Source organism: Echeneis naucrates, chromosome 2 (genome assembly GCF_900963305.1).
Source record: "Echeneis naucrates chromosome 2, fEcheNa1.1, whole genome shotgun sequence".
In the NCBI taxonomy this organism is placed as follows: Eukaryota; Metazoa; Chordata; class Actinopteri; order Carangiformes; family Echeneidae; genus Echeneis; species Echeneis naucrates.
The window spans coordinates 20,163,918-20,184,224 of NC_042512.1; the positions used below are offsets into that span (position 1 = coordinate 20,163,918).

General features: G+C 49.4%; 1 protein-coding gene across 1 annotated transcript in view; it reads right to left on the reverse strand.

Annotated features, from left to right (window-relative positions):
* Window positions 1-7,553: 7,553 nt before the first annotated feature.
* LOC115052629 (zinc finger protein GLI2-like) overlaps window positions 7,554-20,307 on the reverse strand; it is a 44,520-nt gene continuing 31,766 nt past the window's right edge. Inside the window, exons 6-14 of the mRNA XM_029516862.1 lie at window positions 17,387-17,588; window positions 16,851-17,043; window positions 15,870-15,980; window positions 14,458-14,598; window positions 13,207-13,356; window positions 12,756-12,920; window positions 12,036-12,314; window positions 10,316-10,664; window positions 7,554-10,228 (exon numbers count right to left, since the gene is read on the reverse strand). Of these exons, the coding sequence (XP_029372722.1) occupies window positions 8,286-10,228; window positions 10,316-10,664; window positions 12,036-12,314; window positions 12,756-12,920; window positions 13,207-13,356; window positions 14,458-14,598; window positions 15,870-15,980; window positions 16,851-17,043; window positions 17,387-17,588 (3,533 nt within the window). The 3' untranslated portion in view covers window positions 7,554-8,285. The remainder of the gene's footprint in view (window positions 10,229-10,315; window positions 10,665-12,035; window positions 12,315-12,755; window positions 12,921-13,206; window positions 13,357-14,457; window positions 14,599-15,869; window positions 15,981-16,850; window positions 17,044-17,386; window positions 17,589-20,307) is intronic.

Genomic DNA, 20,307 nt, shown 5'->3' on the forward strand with positions numbered 1-20,307 from the left:
TCTGTGGTGGCCGTGTGTCTGTCTCATCAGTATGCACACGCTGTTGAAAATTAATTTCATTACAGGCCTTGTGTTGGCCCCCCCGTTCCCGTTTAAAGCCTCATAGTGTATGATTAGCGCACATTTCCCCAACCTGGCTGGGAGTGGCGTCTGGGTCGGGAGGTCACCCAAATGAAAGAGAACAACTTCATTGTGAGATGACTGGCCCATAAATCATCGGCCGTTTTCTATAAATCACGGCAGATGGCAGGGAGCGAGCCGAGGCTCATGGGAGCTCGCTGTGGCCCCTGTGCATGATGGGAAGGGCCGGGCTTAGCTGCGGTGGAGGCTGGCAGAAGCGCGGGGTCAGTTCCACTTTGCGGAGGAGGAAGACGTGAGGTGTGGTGGAGGCGGGCCAGAGGCCGCGCCGCCTCCCTGGCCCCCCCCGCCCCCTGCTCAGGTCTGGTCTCACCTGATGAGATGCAGACCCCGGAGGTCCACGCCCAGACCCTCGCCACGCTGCCCTCCATTTAACGGGTCTCATCCACCTGCTTAATATGGAGACAACTTCATCCCCCCCTCGTCCCCGAGCTGTGCTGAGACCTGTCAGGTTGACACGGTGTCTGCCGGGGGGGGCTCTCACATCTTCATTATTCATCATGATTATTTAACAGAGCAGCAGCTCAGTCTGTTCACTCCTTTCATTCTTCTTCTCCGGATATTCACAAATCTCTGACTTTATTAATAAAGGCCCTTAAAGGTCCCCTTCACGTTAAAGACTTAAAACCAGCTGTCAGGAATCCTGGAACATTGTGATGTCACAAAGCCCACGGTGGGCACTTCAGATAAAACAGTTACATTTGGAAATAAAATAAATTAAACAAAGACCTTGAACTTCGATCTGAAATCTCAGTAATATTTTAATAAGAGCGGGATAAAAGCATGAGGTGCTTTCAGAGTGTGAAGATGGTGATGAACTCAAAGACGCTTTTCGAGTCGATGTGAATTTTAGAAATGTTCAGCGTTGGTACAGTGATGTTGCTCCACTTGGTGCCAGTAGAGGACGATGGAGTGCCGGACTGGTCGTCATCAGAGACCTCTCTGCGTCCTGATTGGCTGCTGGAGACTAGAACCCCTCCGCCTGAATATGTGTTGTTGTGTGTCTTGTGATAATTGAGTGTGATGTGTTTTTCTGTGTTTGAAGAGTTGGTTTAGTTGAACGGGTTTGTGATTGGGCTGCTCGTGAAGCTCCTGGGTTTCACCAAACAACAAAGGCTGCAGTGATGAGAGGCTGCTCACGTCGGGCCTGAAATCTTCTTCTCAAACTTCACGGCTGAACATCAGACGGAGAACAAAGACTGCTGGATCTGGACTGTGTCTGGTCCGGGTCAGACCTCTGGACAGTTTAGTCGGAGTCAGAGGAGATTCATGTTGTGGTTAATCATTTCTATCCATTTTCAGCTTCTTTTAGTTTTCATGATGTTCACATTAGAAAAAGCTGTCTGCTCTTTTTCTGACGCATCGTTTGTATTTTAGGACATTTTTGGATCTCAGGCTGAAGTTAAAGGCTCATATTTTATGTGAATTTGACTTCTCCAGTCATTTGTTTTGAAGGGTTGATATCAAAAAGATATATTTGTGGTTTCAAGAACCAAAAACCATATCAGAGTCCAGAATCAGTCTTTATTCCCCATCAGCTCGTTTTTATCTGAGTGGAAACACAAAGAGACAAAGATTTGACTCATGAAGCTGAATTTAGGTCACTTCTCTTCCTTGTCATTTATTTTCCATCTAAATTTTTTTTCCTGTGAAGCTTCCAGATTTCATCCAGCTCAGTGAAAGAGCGCACCATGTTGGAGGATCTGGACTCTGGGGGGGGGTCAAGGGCACATGGATCCTTTCAAGGTGGACTCTGACTCTGACGAGCCTCCACTGGGCCTCTGTCACCCCCCACCCCCCACCCTGTATCCCTGCAGTCGCCATTAATGCAAATTATGGTTTGATAATTTAATAACTTTGTCGGCTTGATCTGTCCTTTTTATTACAATCAAAGTGGTGGGGGGGGGGTTGGGTCCCATCATCAGAAAATAAACACCATCGATCATCCTTGTAATGATTAGCTGCTGACAGGCCGAGCTCTGCTCTGCATAAATGGACTGTAATGTGGAGCTGGGGGGGACTTTGGCTCCACGGCGGATCATTAACTGAGCTGATAATCACAGCAAAGCTTCCTTTATGCTGAGGGAGCCAAGCAGAGCCGCTTCTTACAGGATTACGTCAGGGTAGGGGGGAGTCCAGGTCTAGACCTGGAGCCAAGACCTGCAGCCGGGGCCTGTTAAGTCTTTCCAGAAAGCGGCTGGACTCTGAGCTGGCACCGGTCCTGGTCCAGCATCAGGGCCTCCCTCTTAATTACAGTGGAAAATGATGCTGCATTTCCCGCCTGTTGAAGCAGCTTGTAAAGAAAACAACCCCCTCCAAAGAGAAAAGCCTGATTTATAAAGAGCGAGTGTGGAACGGAGGAAGGATCGGGCCGGTTGCATCAGGTGCTGAATGTTTCCCGTGTCTGTTCTGCAGCCCCGAAGCTCCGACGCACAACAAGGTGAGTCAACGTCTCCACACTGATTACTCCCTGACAGGCCTCTGGAGAGGAGCAGCTCTTTAGGATTCATGCTCACATTGACTGTTTTCACAGGCTATGAAATAATAGAGCCGCCGAGGTGAGGGGGAGGAGGCGGACAAACAGAGCTGCTCAGATTTCCCTCCACAACAGCAACTTCCTCTCAGCTGAGACGCGTGGTTGACCGATCAAAGATGGCTGCTGGTCATCGTTTGACCGTCCAGTGAGAAACCAGCATGCAGGTCACCGTGACCCCTGTGTTTGGTTTTGTTGCTAGGCGACATCTAGTGGTCGTCGTAGCAACCAATGAGACAGGGAGCCACAATCCTGTCGGTGACAATGACAGACTGCACCCCAAGCCCCACCCACCTGGGGCCTCACTGCTGATCCACCTGTAGAGTCTCCTGTGGTCTCATGGATCTGGTTTGTCCTGGTCCTGGTGCTGGGCTCCAGAGACCAGAGACCTGAAGGGGCGTGGCCGACATGTGAGGTGGCGGCGCTGACCTCCCTCAGCTGGAGTTTAACCTCCTGAGTTTAACAGACTGAAAAGTCGGAGATGTGAAACTTTTGCTCTCCTGATAATTTGGTTCATTCCAACAACACATCTGTCCACAGGAGAAGAGCTCATCATATTTAAGTTTCCTCTAATATTTCCATTTGGAATCTGCTCCGTTTCAGATTCTTCAAAGGGGACGATGGAGCTCACATGGAGACACATTTCATCTCCACACAGAAGTCAGACACCAAATCAAATCATGAATGTGGAAAAGAAAACACAAACACAAATGAAATCCTGAATCTGAGTGAGGCTACAGAAAAGAAATGACGGTCTGTGAGGAAATGTACGAGGAGCAGGTCATGGCTCTGGGCCTCAAAGGTCAAAGGTTTGATTCCAGTTGTAACGTGGTGCTCCGTGTGTGTGTGATTCCATCTAAACGGATAGAGATATCACGGCACAATTGTTTTGTTGCATTTTCACTGTGATGAGCTGTTAATATCACAAAGTCCCTCAAACAGATGGCACGTTGTTGGAAAACAGATGTTATTTTGCATAGGAACATGTCATGAATATGGATGCTGTATTAGTTCATGACACCGAAGGCCAGCTGAACAAAACCTCCACTGTATCACAGCTGCAGAGGTTTGTCGTCTTCAGTGACATGGAACGCAGCAGATCAGGCTGAGCTCACCTTTAAAAAGCAGGAAAAGTTTCATTGCAGGATCTGTTACTCTGAGGGACAGCCACTTTGTCACGATGACACAAGGAGAGTCCAGCCAAAGGGGGCGGGGCTCACCTGGCCTTCCTGCTTACTCCAGAGGTCAGCTGGACTTCGAAGACACGTCTCCTTTCATTCATTCGCTCCGGCAGACGGTGAAGTTGTGTCTTAAAGTTTTCAGGGTCAGAGGTTCACCGTGTTGCTGTCCTTCCACACTTCACTGCAGCGTTGACCTCAGGTTCTGAGGATGAACATTATTCTGGGGCCTTCATGAATATGAAGCGGGTGCTGGCTCCAGGCAGGGAGGGGGCCCTATTGAAATGAGCTGCAGCTTAATAATACATTTAACCCACCGGGGGCGGCGAGGCGAGGCGCTGTGGATCATACCAATCTGAATGTCACAGCTGATACATCAGCTGACCCCTGAAGACTGAAATCTCCGTTTTCTGCAGAAAATAAAGACCCCTCTTTCCTCCCGTTTCCTGAGCGGATACTTTCAGCCTGGCTGATTCCGATCACTTTCCCAAAAACATTGTCACAAAACGAACCACAGATCAGCTGCCATGTTTAGATAATACAGAAATAATAATCATGTGAAGAGCCGAAGTAAAGAGACTGACAGTCTGAATTAGCCTGTTAGCTTAGCATTAATCAAAACAAGCTAGTCCTCTTCTGCTAACAGCTGCTAATGTTTTTACATTTATTGTAATAACTGAGAAAAACATTCATGTGACAGATTCGGACTCACAACGGACTCACACCGGACTCACACTGGACTCACACTGGACTCACACCGGACTCACAACGGACTCACACCGGACTCATACTGGACTCACAACAGACTCACACCGGACTCACACCGGACTCACACCGGACTCACACCGGACTCACACCGGACTCACAACAGACTCACACCGGACTCACACCGGACTCATACTGGACTCACAACGGACTCACAACGGACTCACACCGGACTCATACTGGACTCACAACGGACTCACACCGGACTCACACCGGACTCACAACGGACTCATACTGGACTCACAACGGACTCACACCGGACTCACACCGGACTCATACTGGACTCACAACAGACTCACACCGGACTCACACCGGACTCACACCGGACTCACACCGGACTCACAACGGACTCACACCGGACTCACAACGGACTCACACCGGACTCATACTGGACTCACAACGGACTCACACCGGACTCATACTGGACTCACAACGGACTCACACCGGACTCACACCGGACTCATACTGGACTCACACCGGACTCACACCGGACTCACACCGGACTCACACCGGACTCACACCGGACTCTGGTTCGGTCTATAACTCAACGGGCAGCGTCCCGTTTTTACACTTTATTCCTATTTTAGCTGGTATTTCATCAACAGTCCATGTTGGCCAGGACCAGGACCAGAACAGGACCAGGACCAGGACCAGAACCAGGACTAGAACCAGGACCAGGACCAGAACCAGAACAGGACCAGAACAGGACCAGGACCAGAACCAGGACTAGAACCAGGACCAGGACCAGAACCAGAACAGGACCAGAACAGGACCAGAACAGGACCAGAACAGGACCAGGACCAGAACCAGAACAGGACCAGACCAGGTAAGTGATGATGAAACACAACACAATAAGCAGAGCCTCAGAGGAGGATGTCCAGATCAGCAGCGGTCCGGTCCGGTCCGGTCCGGTGTCCCCTCCGTCTGACAGCTGTGTGCCGGTTTAACCGGAGGCAGACAGACTCCTGGCGGTTCGGCCACACGTTTGTGAAATGGGTTCATAAATGAAGGCCGAGGCTGAACTCTGGGGATTTCCATTTTAGTCTAATAGAAATGAACGAGGCCGCGATCCATCATCTGCACTGACACAATATTAACGCAGTAATGTGATGTGGAGGTCAGAGCGGAGCGGCACCGGACGGTTTGATTGGCTCGGCTGGGATTGGACTGGTATCGTTGGCCCGCTCATCACTTTTCATATCGTCACGGCGACCGTCTCAGCCAAGGAGACCGCACAGAGCGAGGAGTGATGTGCAACCACCTGATGCAGCGGTCAGGAGAACGCTCATTTGGACTTATTTATGATGACTGGGCCGGTTTTTGGATGTTCAGGGTTCTGAACGTGGAGAAACTGGACTGAGCCATTAGAAGGCCTCTGGTCAAGGTGAAGAGCTGTGATGATGGGGGGTTAGCTGCTCCGAGCAGATGAAACATTCCACATCCTCAGAATAATATGAGCTGATGACGTATGTGACGTGGCTCCACCAATGGACGGATCCTCGCTGCTCGGCCGCTCGGCCGCAGGGTCACAGTCAGGCCCGTTCTGTGATTCTAAGATTTATGTGTGTCTGACTCTGAGCCACATTCCTTCTGTTTACTGTCCACCAGCTCAGAATGAACTCAGTGAAAACACGCTTGATAAAAATGGGAAACCTTGATATTCAGAGTGTGCAAATAAAAAACCAAAAGGATAAAATGATGTTTCTGACCTCAGACACCTCAAGTACGAGGACGTCTTCACACACATCTGCAGGAGGTAACTTTGTGTTTTAATCCATGCTGTACACACACACACTGCGTCTAACTCACTGATTAGAAGAATTCACTGTGAAGGAGAGAATAAACAGAATCAGAAGCAGCTCGAAGATTCTTTTCAACACAATCTTCTGACTTCTGCTTCTTACTTGTTGCTTTATTGAATAAAACATAGCTGAAAGCAGCAGTTGATAGCTTGTTATGAATTTAATGTTCACTGCCTAAACTCAGTAGGGATTGAAAAACGCAGCCTGTCCCTCCAAAATCTTCCTATTTGAGGGAACATGTATCACATTTTCATGACTGAAATCTGTTCTTTTATATTTTTATATTCTAATTACTATTATAATCCAAGAATCTGTTGGTGGGGAGCTGGAACCCTCCTTTCATCTCCCTGTTCAGTTATCTCCATCAATAAATGAAGGTGCCGGTAATGCGTGATGTGGGCAAGTCTTATCTCCATCTCGTGTTCGGGTCCTGGTTGGATTTCACACCCCGGGGCTATTTTCTCTGCCGCTTCACATCTCACAGAGAATAAGGAATTCCAGTGGCAAAAGCAATCACAACCTCCAGATCAAACGTGTCCTCGGCTGAATTCCCTGACAGACTAAAATCATTTGTTCCTCTCACTGATGCTCAGTGCTGCGTCCCCAGAAGCTCTCGCTCCTCTCAGCTGCTTTGTTCTCTGTGGTTTCAGCAGCTGCGTCCTCTGGGCCGCTTTGTCAGAGCTAATATTGAAGTACACCCGGGCTAACTGCAGCAGCACGCGTCTCGCCTTTCCCCCTCCCGTTAGCGTCCTTTTTCATCAGCCTCTGAGCCAGGATTTACATTATGTCAAGCCTGCTCTTGCTGGCGAGGTAAGACGAGGTCAGGGGAAGTTATCTCAAAGCCGCCATGAAAGACGTCGTGCAGCGTCTGAAGAACGCTTGTTCGCCTCAGTCTGACATTCAACAAGAAAGGCTCGAGGAAAGTGCGATGTAGGCAGCGTGGCTTCAAAGACAAAAGTTTTGTTGTTGAATTATTGAAACCATCAACACTCCTCCTCCTGCAGGAAGCGATGAATGATAACATTTACTCCGTCACAGGAAGAAGCTGGGAATGACAACAGGCTGAATGACAGCTTGGAATGAAGCACAACGCAAACAATATTTGTGTAAAAAAATCAATATTGTATTTTTTAAAAATGTACAAATGATATTTACATACAACCAGCACAACAAACTGGTTTAACAATGTACAAAAGGAAAAGTTGTGATGGCCACGCTGACGTCTCCTGCTACCAACTGTTTTTATTACATTAATTTCTTTTTCCAATGAACGGCCTCATAATTCCAGTCACATATCAAGTCTCTGATGCCTGACGCTGAGATGTCAGAGTTAATCTCAGCAGCGATGCAGCAATCAAATCATGTCTCACTGAGAACTGTGACTGTAAACTTGAAATGCTGTGATGACAGAGAAGGAAAGCTTGTGATTGAATCATTTTCTCCTTGAGCAGAAATGAGAAACGTGATGGAATGAAGTTGAGCTCAAGTCGTTTACAGTGTGAGAAGATGGTACATTCCCAAAATGTGGATATCAGATCATTCCTGGTTGCATTTACACATTTTAAATGAAGTCATATGCACAACATGCATATGTTTTGGCTGAGCCAGGCACTTACTACAGACCTGCACAACGGCTGAGTTCACTTTCTTACTACCTAAGGCTACAAACACAAATATGGCTTTTAAAAAATATAGAAAATTGCCATTTTTACGTAATTGACAAATGAGACTGTACAAGAAAACAAGCGTCACATGATGCCGAGGCTTTTTGGCACATAGTCACAGCAGAGTTCAGTCTGTGGTTCAGTCTGTGGTTAAATATTTATTGTGCATAAGAAGCTCATCACTTCTATTTTCTATGACATGTGGCTAAGACATCAAGTTGAAGAATTTGCTCTCCTCTGCCAGAGCCGTCAGCAGCGAGCTCATGTCTCCGATGGCCATGTTCCCCGTCCCCGCCGGCACCGAGGGCAACGTGACCGAGTTCCTGGGTGTCGTGAGGCGAGAGGAGCCTGGGGACAGATTCTGGAGCAGACCTGGACTCAGGGTTCCTGACACGAGGCTGGAGTGATCCCCGTTGTCCAGCATGCTGTCAAAGTCTATCTGCACCTGCTCCAGCGCTGCGTTAGAGTCCGCAGTCCTGGACGCCTGGCTGTGGCCTGAACTCAGACAGGCTGCATTATCTTCAAACGCAGGTATGTTCACCACAGGAGACTCGTGATGCTCCACGTTCCCGTTGGGCTCGTACACTTGAATCTGTCCTGTGTAGAACATGCCGTTGTCATTCGAGTTGCTGCTGCAGTGAAGGCCTAAAACTCCACTCGTGAATAATCTGGAAGCAACTTCTGGGTTTCCGTTACTCTGATGTCTGGTCTGCTGCATCTCTTTAGGTCCTGAAATGTGCCTGTGGAGAGATTTGGGTTCTGTTGGTGGCCTTGGCTGAAGATGGCTGTAGTTCCCAGTTTGCAAGGGATTCTGGGAGGTCATATTACAATTCTGCTGATCTGAAATCATGATGGCTCCATCACGATCTTCGGTTTTGACTTGCACAGGCTGAAATCCAGCATTAGCAAAGGGCATGTCAGCTGGTCCCTGTTTGAAGTCGTGGAACCTGCACTGAGAGCTGATGGCTTCATTCAGGTTGAATCTCTGCTGCTGGATCCCGCTTGCTGCCGGTTCAGTGCTCAGCTGTTTGCATCTCTGCTGTTTCGTGTTGGCGAGGCTTTCAACCATCTGCTGGTTGGGACTGGGATTGTTGTAATTGGGTCCAAAGTTCTGGTTCTGCTGCAGGACAGCCAGGTTCCCTCTCACCTGCAGTCTGGAGTCCATCACTCCCAAAGAGGGGGGTAAAGTGGCCCCACTGCCCCTCGGTCTTTGCGCTCCGACAGCCATCCTCCTCTGATTGTACGCCTGCTGCTGGAGCTCCTGCTGATTGGTTGACATGCTGCAGGTTGTGTCGCCGTTGATGTCAGGCAGCATCAGGTCTTCCTCAGGGATGTTGCCTGTTCTTGTCTCCAGTGGGATGTTCTCAGAGATGCTGGGGGGTCGCACACTGTACGGGTAGCGGCGCATACTGTCTGATCTCTGGCAGACTTGCTGGGATAAATGGCGGCAGTCTGACGCAGGAGGCGGGTACGGCTGCGTGGTCGGCCCTCCGATCAGTGTGCCCATGCTGTTGTAGCGCTGCATTTGTGGCTGGCTGAGGGAGTCCAGGTTCAGCCGTCTGACGGGGTCACTGGCTCGGCGGGGGATATTACATGAGACCTCGTGGGGCATCAGACTCCTTGTGGCGTAGCTGCTCTGCTGTCTGAAGGGGGAGGGCTCCTGGGGGTCCCCGTACCGAGCGGCGTGGGTCTTCAGACACATGTGGTCCATGTACGGGAGAGGGGTAGGTGGTGCCGCTCCAGTGGCAGCTGCGTATTTCACTTTGAGGCGGTAGTGCTGGGCTGGGGTCAGGCTGAGGGGGCTGGCGGGGCCCCCTGCTCCGTAGACGCCTGCTCCTCCGCCGCTGGTCTGACTGGAGCGCCGCGAGATGTCGGCAGAAATGGGGTCGTAGGAGTCGGCTGAGCTGAGGTTGCTGGGGCGGTCGGCGCCGAACTGCGACGCCTGGCTTGAGCGTCGACTAGAGTAGCAGGGGGAGATGCCGGAGGAGCGGCGGCTGAGGCTGTAAACTGAGCTCAGGGTGCTGGATGTGCTGTCGCGGCGCTCTGGGAGGTTTTCCAGCAGAGTACTTTTACCGGAGCTCAGCTTACCCAGGCCTGATCCAGGAAAGGACACCAGACCACCCATACTCGGACTCTCCAGGAGGGACCCTGCGGACGAGCAGATGAAAATGTTGGACACTTATCACTCAGTTCAACAGCTTTTACCTGCTGCTGTCACTGTTGCTTTTCTCTCACCACTTGCTGGAATGGGTGGGAGCTTGGTGCCGAGGATGGAGGGTGTTGTGTTGCTGGCCCACCGACACGAGTCCCTCACCGTCTTCAGCCTCTCCCTCTTCAGCTGCTCCAGGAGCTGGCTGGTGCCCAGCTGCTTTCGTACGTGGAGGCCCGCCGCCGTGACTCCGCAGGAGGAATCCTCGAAGCCCACAGACTCCACAAAGGGCAGGTCGTCCAGCGTGCTGAGGTCCCCCAGGCTTCCCCCGCTGTGCGCCGCCATTTCTACTCCACTGTCATTGTTGGTGGCACTGCCAAGTGGTGATGGTTCGCTGCCACATGATGACTGACCGCCAGGGCTGGACTGATACATCTAGGAGGAAAGTGCAGAAAGCAGGATAAAAACAAGAGCATGAGAGAAGTAGAAAAGACACTGTTTGTCCTAAAAAACAACTTTTCTTTCCAGAACAAAAGTGGAGCAGTGGTTAACATGGCGGAGAACAGTGAATCACTGAGTCTTTTATCCTCCCCCAGCTTAATTGTAAATAATGAGTGTTTTTTTGGGATGGGGTGAAGAGGTGGGGGTGCACCACAGATTACAGACTGCCTTAGTCTGTCTGTGAATTAGAAATGGGCAGGATGAAAGACTGGTTGAGCCGGAGCCAGAGCGCCGGGCCAATCATGATGCGATGTGATCACGTTCTTGTTTCCACCAACTGAAGTCTGGGGGCGGAGCCTTTGAGAGCCTTTAGGTGAGGATGAAGTTACATTTTTCCTCCTGATGCCTGCATGACTTCAGTTCACAACATACTGTGCACCATAAGACATCAAGTTAAACTGGCGTCATGTCCTTTTTAAGATGCAGTTATTTTCTGATGGACAATGATGGTTACTCTCTCTCCATCATCTGAATCGGTCCTGCCCACTCTGCGTTTCCTTGCTGACTTTAATATATTCACTGCTAAAAAGCCGTCTTGATCACAGCTTGATAGCTGGCTCTGTTTTCTCAGGGGCTCCACAGCCAATTCCCAGCGTTTGAATATTAATCCTGAATTGGCTTTCATCATGTTCAGGCTCTCTGTCGAGTGTTTGATAGGTCTCCACTGCAGGTTTAAACTGCGTGACTTACGTCTTCTTCAGGATGACGTGAGCTGTTGTGTTGTAAGTTATTAACACTAACAGCACAACACATTAACACTACAAAGACAGAGAAATCCTTGCTTCTCCAGCACGACTGCCGTTGGTCATTTACAACATGTGAAATGCCTTCAAGAAAAATAAATACCGTCACAATGACAAAGTTGAACTATTCCAAATGAATAAGTGACTGACACCTTGGACACATGATGAGCCGGGTCATTGATTATTAAACACAGCGATGGAGCTTGAATCAATTAGATTGGCATGTCGCTCCAGCAGATTTTCATGAGCTCTGCTGCACTTTAAGTCAAGGAAAAGAGCCGTCTGATGTTATTTTCCCATTTATGACGGAGGAACGACTGCTTTGTGTTTCAGCTGCTGAGCCCAGGAATGGAGTGAAACTGTTCATCTGGTGAAGTAAGATGGAGGAAAGACAGAGCGATGGTGAATGATGTGACAAAGCAGAGGTGAGCTCACCTTAGTAACGTCTGTCCATAAGGAGGGTCAGACAGGAGAGAAATGAAGACAGGAAGCAGGTTAAGATAAAGATCTGTGACGCTGTTGAGAAGGTCAGTGATGTTAGTTGTGATGCCGTAGATCTTACCACAGAGTTCTCCGTCTTGATGGATTTCACGTGCAGGTATTCCTCCATGCCTCTTGGAGAGCCGTTGTCCGATATCTTGTCCTCCCGCTGGATTCTGTCTCTGGGCCCCGTCTCGTTCTCGCCGTTCTCCCTGGGTGCTGGCGGTCGAGGCGGCAGGTCGCCCCGCTGCTTCTTTGTGACGTGGGCTTCTGGGCCGTGGACCGTCTTCACGTGCTTCCTGAGCGAGCTGGGGTCGGTGTATCGCTTGGTGCAGCCGGGGATCTTGCAGACGTAGGGTTTCTGCAGAGACAGAGTGAGACTGTCAGTTTGTATTGGCGTGCAGGTGTGTGCGGTGTGAGAGTCTTAGTGTGTTCATGGGCCGCTGCAGTCGTGGTGAATTCCCACTGTGATGGATAAGCGGCGAGGTTTCTGAAACACTTCCAGGTTTCATTTTCTCCTCGCCGTCTGCAGGTGGTCCCTCTCTGCGGGGGGCGGGGGGCGGTGAGCATGATTCGCCCTAATGCATCGTGGGCCGTTGTGCTCATTATGTCTGCAGCTCATTATTTACTCACAAACACAGCCGACACCTGTGTGGAGGCAAAACTGAAACAATCTGCCTGTGCTGGGGGAAATTTGGGCCACGGTTCAGTGCAGACTGAACTCCTGTCGCCCTCTGCAGCGACCATCCCCGACACCTCAGCCGGTGTGCTCGACAGCAGGGGGAAGGTGAGCGGGCTCTACCTCGTTGGAGTGTGTCCGGTTCTGGTGTTTGGCTCGGTCCGAGGCGTTGGAGAAGGCTTTGTTGCATCCTTCATGTTCACAGACGTATGGTTTCTCCCCGGTGTGTGAGCGCAGATGGGTCTTGAGATTCTCCAGGCGAGAGTAGGCCTTGGAGCAGCCCTCGAACTGCACAGGGTCAGAAAATGAGCCACATTAGCATCACACAAAGGTGGTGAATGACTTTTGAACGGAAATCTGTTGACACGATGCTGAAATGTGTTTGATAATCTTTTGATTTGTTAAAGCGACATCAAGTAGCTGCTGTGCCATTTCTGGGGTGTGTGTTTGTGTGTTTTACCTACAGTAGCTGATGTGTGGGTGCACAAAAATACACAGTGTTTGGAGAATGAGCTGCCGCCCTCCGGAGCCCGTTGGGGGGCCCGTGGGGGCACCGAGGCCGTCCAATACCCACCGTGCACTTGTGTGGTTTCTCCCCTGTGTGTCGGCGCATGTGAACCACCAGCATATACTGAGCTTTGAAGGGCTTCTGCTCCCTCGAACAGTCCTCCCAGCGGCACACAAACTCCTTCTTCTCTCCGTGGATGTGGTCATTATTGATGTGCTGTGGGACACACAGGAATGAGTGCTTTTCTGGAGAGCTGTCCACTAAGAGCCTCTCATGTTGTTCTTGGCAGGATTTTTCTGTAGAAATTCATTTTATCAGTGTAAATCTCAGAAGACGCCTGCAGCCTGAAAAAGGGTTCCAGTCGCACTAATTAGGACCTCGTACATTCTTAATATCAGCCCAAATTCATGTTGGCTTCTCACACTGACATCCAATTTAGAAAAACTCAGTGATGTCACTTAGTTTTATCGGAGACAAAAAGAAAAATGTACAATTTTTCATGGTTAAAATGTGAAGAACAAAATTAAAAGTGATTGGTTGATACATTTCAGCGGCTCAAGGATCAAATGGTGGATAAAAATGATTTTGTGTCCTTACACCTTTTCAGATCAGTTTCATGCCCGTTCTTTAATGATCAGATGTGTTTCTCTGATCTTAGCGTGAAGTTTTAAAGGTTAGCTAAAGTCAGAATCATCAGAATCTGGCTTTGGTTTCCAGCCGCAGTGGTACGAACCCGGCAACCTAACTGAATACTGGCTGTCAATGGGAAAATGATCCCTGTTTATCTTTAAATGGAAGAGAGAAGCAGTGGCGCGGGGCCAGGGCCTGGGGAGGAAGTGATGGAGTTTATGGGAGATGCGGTTTTAATTTGAAGGAGACAATAGCGCTGTAACAATGCTGCTCCGGACCGGCTCGACCACAGTCTCATTTGTTTACAGGAATCACTTCAAAGCTTCAGAATCATGTCGACAATGAAACACTGATGTTTAAAAATGCCACACATAGCTGCTTTAAATGTCTGCAAACCATCAGAGGTGAGGCGGCGACGTTGCAGTGGATTATGGGAGATTTCCTTCAGACAGAAAGAGTAATCTGAATTTAAGCGGACCCTCACTAATCCCCTCAGCCTGCTCCCCGTTCTCTCTGTGCTTCAGTGGAAGTGTGGAATTCTTCAGAGCCTTTTCACCGAGACTCTGCTTGTTGTGGTGGATTGAAACAAAAAGGGATGTCAGGTCGTCACGGAGACGGCGGGTCAGGATTTAGCAGAAGGTCCACTATTTCAGGATCTGCTCTGAACACCGTACGGGCCACACTTACGTGGACCAGCTGGTCCTGGGTGTCGTACTCCTTGGTGCAGCCCTCCCAGTGGCAGTTGGTTTCATAAACAGCGTCGGGCTCCTGTTTGCATTCGTCCCGGTCCACGTCATCCTTCAGGTCCAACACGCTGCCCTGAAGGTTCTGTGGAGAGCCCAGATCAGACTGATGAGCGCATCGCTTTGGAATGAGTTCATTTTCCACCTTTGTCTCTGATTTGCATAAACTTGTACGCGGAGCACACATGGAACAGTTTACGGCTGTTAAGACTCACATCCAGCTGTTTGTTCATGTGTTTGACCTCATGTGAGCAGCAGAGACAGCTAATTACAGGTTGAAGCTCACACAGTCCCATCACACTGCACTGAAGTTAAAGAGTTTGGAATCAGATTTGTTTTGACGACTTCCACCACAAATAGACACATGTGACTTCTGCTTACAGCTTCTGCTTCAGCTTGTAATTAGGCAGCGTGAACCTAAACCAACCAAACGCACACAAACACACACCATGTGAGCACACAGTGTGATCGCACTGATGGCAGCCTGCAGGTCGAGGCCTCTTCAACAGGTGGCACCACTTTTTCTCAAACTCTGCATCTCTACTGGACGTACAGAAGCTTCGAAAAAGTCATTTCAAAGACAGAAAGAAAGAGTTCAGAAAAGTTTCAATAGATTCTTCAAAAATCCCAGAAACTGTCTGAGTTTGACTTTAGTTTTTGAAGTTTAACTACGAGAGAACTCGTGTTGGAGTCGTCCAGATTGTCCTCACAAAGATAGTATTCCCGGAGCAGACAGAAACTGACACATCCCGACCAGTTTCCTGTGCGTCGCCAACAGTACACACACACACACACACACACACACACACACACAACATGCTGACTGCAGCATGTTTGTCTCTGCCCCACGCACACTATCTTCATCAATTCTGGTGGCCCCAAGACGACTGTGTGCAGCACTGTCCCCATGCATCAAGCCCAAAGCTGCCTCGCTATCGGAGAGCGGCCGCAAATTTGTCAAAAGAAAGAGAAAAAGGCTCCTCAGATGACAATAAAGCCCGGCCAATATTTCATGAAAATGAAGTGCCGTGGCACAGTTTACAGTGGCGAGGGAGAGAGGGGGGGGAGGAGGGGCAGCGGCGACCAAATGAATGGATGCAAAGCTCTTATCGTGTGGAGTTTTTCTCTATCTGAGACTTAGTTTACAAGAAGGTCAGCGGAGGAGGCGGCTCCCCGGGGCCTGCAGTCACGCCACGGCAGGAAAACGCACAACAGCAACTGCAGACACTTTACAAAGACATTGTCATCGGTCCAGACTTGTTCTTTCTGAATGTGACACTCTTAATTTGTTTGACATTTTTCAGGTGGAGCACAGCTCGCTGCTACAGGCAGAAATGGGATTGTAATCTGTTGTACCGGTGAACAAGGAGACAAAGGCCTCAGTCCCTCTGCTTCACTCTTGACCTTTGACCTTTTGGTGACCATGGGGTCGACCGTGCTGCTGACGGCTGGGTCACCGCCGGGGTTCTGAGGACAGAAGAAGAAGGTTAGAGGAGAACAGTCCTTTTGCTGAGTCACAGAGACAGTTTGTTGTATCATCACACAAATGAAAATAATATTGGCAGCTACAGACAAAAATTCAAAATTTGAACTCAATTACAAGACAAGTGAGAAACTAGCACGCTCAGTTGACCCACAAGTTGCTAACTGATCGTCTTCATTAAGAGGTAGTTGGTTTCATTAGTATTTGAAAAGCAGCTCGTCCTTGCTGACCTTTCTGCCAATCTGTAATTTTAGACTCCCGGATTACACACTGAGCTACAAGTATAAGCTGGAGTGGGTGGAGGGAAATGATGGGTCCCCCTCCAGGTCGTGTCCCCCGCCGAGTGTTTACCTCCGCGGGGACACTCAACACACCACATGTGCTGAGGTCGATGCCACAAATCATAACAGCAGTAAACTGTGACCCAGCAAAGAGGGGCGATAACACGCCGACAGCAAAACAAATCCACCGTGAGAGCAAACAGTTTGAGCCGGAGCGGCGAGACTCCAGGTTTTGGCTCTGACGTCGTTTCAGCAGCGGCTGACGTGAAAGACCTGGAGGGGGAATTTCCTCCAGCAGTGAATCATCCTGACTGAACACAAACCCCATTTCCTTCACGCTCAAACATTAACCCAGAAACATTCCAGCTACAGCAGCAGCAGATTTGTTCTGTTCAAATCCAATCATTTCTGTCCTTTCATCAATCTGAAAAAGTCCCGCCCATCTGACCTGGCTAGTGTTTACAGCATCTCATCCATCCTGCTGATTTTACAGAAAACTTTGATGTGGCTGAAATATTCTGTCTTCAGCGCCGATGAAAGAAGAAACCCTCAGTTCGGTTTTTGTTTTTTCACCTTGGACGCCAGGTCGCTGTTGTAGGCCGAGGTTGGCAGGGAGGAGAGGCCGAGGCCCGGCTGGCGGCTGGAGAAGGTGGGCGGAGCCTGGATGAGGGGCGGAGTGTGTCCGAAGGCGCTGAGCCCTCGCTGCTGGGAGAGGAGCTGCTGGTAAGCCATGGGGTTGATGGGATGGGGGAAGGGGAAGGACGGGCTGCAGCAAGCAAAACAAGAAACTACTGTGACCACGACATTGATCCCAAATTAGTGTTTTACTTGGGAGTGGAAGGAAAGAGGAAATAGTGTGTGTTGGAGGAAACAGGACAAAGGAAGAGAGTAAATTCTCCCTCCTACAATGTGAGAAAGGAAATAATGTGGAAAAAGAGTAAGGAGGGAAGGAAAGGAGGAACCAGGGAACATGAAAGCAAGCTGGATAATAAAAATAGGAATTCAAGAGGAAAAGAACTTGGAAGAAAAGGAAATGAGCAATTAAAGAGAAGGGAACAAAGAAGGAGGTAGGAAAGGAAGGTAAGAGAAAAGAGGGAGTAGGAACTAACCTGAGTCCTCCGACCGACAGGTGTCCGTACGAGCTGCTAGCGGCCGAGCTGGAGCGGGAGTTGTTGATGTACGCCACCAGAGAGTTTGGCGAGGTGCGGATCATCGTCTGGAGGTCGATGCTGGCGTCGGACAGCGGCGAGATGGACAGTGCCCTCTTCCTGCTCAGCCTGGGGGTCAGCCTGGGGCTGGAGAACCGGGACACTGCAGACACACGGCATTAGGGTGAGTCAGTTCATTTCTACACTGACGGCGAGCGATGGTTTTAAAAAAGCTTTCAAAAAGTGTGGTGGGCGCCCTCGGCTCACCTGTGACCCTCTAAACTCTCTCAATCTAAAAGATCGAAAAGAACAAGTCCTGAAACCCAAACGGTCACTCCTCGTCGCCTGCTCCTATTTTGGGATGAAGGCGTTAAAGCATTGAGGAGGAGGGGAGGCGGCCTCGCTCCAGTTGGGAAGATGTGATTGATGCCGCCGCAGCCTCACCACGGACAAGAACACCCCTATCAATAAACGCTCAAGTTTGATTCACGACTAATACAGTAAACCATTTGCTCCCCGTGACGGAAACGGAACCTGGACGAGGACATTATTAAATAAGCTGAAGTCTGCTGGAGAAAACTGTCCCACTGACACAAATACTCGACTGAACCTCCATCTTATCAACTTCCATCTGTTTGAGCCCCGAAAACCCAAATCTCCCAAAACAGAGTAAATCTGCTTCCAATAGAAGTCAGTGTGTTCTGGCTGAGTGGAAAACAGAAAGAAATCTTCCTTCTTCCCCTGAAAAAAAAAAAACAACAAACCAAACCCAACAACCACAAATTCACACACTTTGATCTGTGTAAAAACGAACAAATGAAACCTTCAAACTCTGCAGCGAAAAATGATGCTGGTGCACGACAACGCCAACGGCGTGCGACTCTGTGGATGGTTGTACTTCTGATAATGTCTCCTTTCCAGAAGTGCCCTTGAGCGAGACACCGTCCTGAACCCTCCCATGCTGTCGGATTAAAAGCAGTGGAGTTGTGCGGGGGACATCTACCCACATGTGGCGACCCCATTAAGATTCAGACATAACTAATCAATCTTCCCACAATAATTCCCTGTAATTACTCCAGATAAACATCACACAGTCTGGTTTGTACTTCACGATGTTAAATGAGGGCAATTTACACAGAATTGATTTCAACTGTGAGGAAATGTATGCAGAGCGATCTGATCGATTCTCAGCTCAGAAATGTTAATTCAGACAAGGACTGGAGATTTAAACTCTTTCACAGTGAAAGTGAACTTTCCTGTGCTGCATCAGACTTATTTCCAATCAGTTGGTCGGTTTTGGATCAAAATGTGGTGACCAATTAGAATTGAGTTTTAGCAGATGGTTGGTTGTGATTGATTTGTACGTCGGATGTGGTGAGGAGGTGATTAAATGACCCGTTTGCGGTCGGTATGGAACATCTGCCATGATGCTAAATAATCATGTTGTGTGTGTTGTATGTTTCAGCAGTTGGAGGCACTGAATGTTGCTTCGTACAGATACAAAGAAAGGAATCTCAGAACGACATCTGGTGGAGATCAAACCTCCGCTTCCTGTCTCAGGCTGCGTCGGGGTGTAAACTGCCTGAACGATTAATTCTGCTTTGTTTCACTGCTGTCCTTAATGACGGGGACTAAAAGGTTGTTTTTAAGTATGTCCTCTGCTACAAATCTCTAACATATGTTATCTGTTTAGAGACGAGGGGCGGGGGGGTCGTCTGTCTTTATCCTGGGACATATGGAATTTGAATAATGGTACGATAAACCCACGGAGGAGAAAACCATCAGCGCTCATCTCTCCAGGGATGTCTCTGCTCCGGAGCTTTATTACCAGAGACATTACCGTTCGCAGCGCTGCTGTCGTGAGATGCTAATTTGGACATTTGACTGTGTTAAGTTGAGCGGTAGCTCAGGCTGAGTGCGATGGGGGGGTGCAGGTGTGTGTGTGTGTTATCGATGATGGCGGCGGCCGTTCAGGACTGGCAGCCATATTCATCTCTGTTACTTCCTCTCACCTCTGGGGAGCTGTGTTCATTAATGTGCCACTTCCCCTGATAAATGGACCAATGGAGACGCCTGGCTCGACCCCTCCAGCCCCCATCACAGTCCCCCTAACCCTAACCGGTGCAGGGAGGGCTGGACGGGACGGCAGTGTTGTTGTTGTTGCCACTGTGTTGGTCTGTAACTGGACAAACGATGCCACAGCTGCTGGGGAGTTTCTGCCCCCCCCCACCTTGACAGCAGCAGCCTGCTTCTACACGTCATTCTACTTGGTTTGTATTTGGTAATATAACTCTGGCCTGGTAAATCAGTCACAGAGAAAGGAACGAATCTTAGATGACGTCTCTCATCAATAAATATCTTCTGTTTGAATATTTCATGCTTTCTGTCAAAGATACACAGACTTCCTCTTCTATGTGCATATGAGAGAGAAATGACTCGGTCTCAGCTTGTTCCACAGTTTCATATAACCAAACACACACTGCAGTTGGCAGGTGAAATGATTTTTGACTGCTCTCTCGCTCCCTGCTGCAGCTTCAGTGAATAACTTAATGACATTTTGTCGAGACGGAGCCAAGCCTGCTTTCCGTTTGCTTTGGCCTGAGCGCCTGCACAGTGTTCGGGACAGCCGGGGACTGAGTTATGACAGCTTCAGTGAGGCTGGCTTCTTACTGTTGGCAGCCTGCCGTCGCTCTCAGCAGCACACGCTTGGCCTCCGACACCACAACACAGCGGCCCATTCACAACCAGAGCGCCGTCTGCGAGGGTTTAACCCCGACTGACCACGTTTTGAGCCACTGAGCCTCCGGGCCTGGACACGAGAGCTGGTGCTCGGCCTAAACTCACCAAACAGGATGAGCGTGTCATTTGTGGAGGTCACTTTG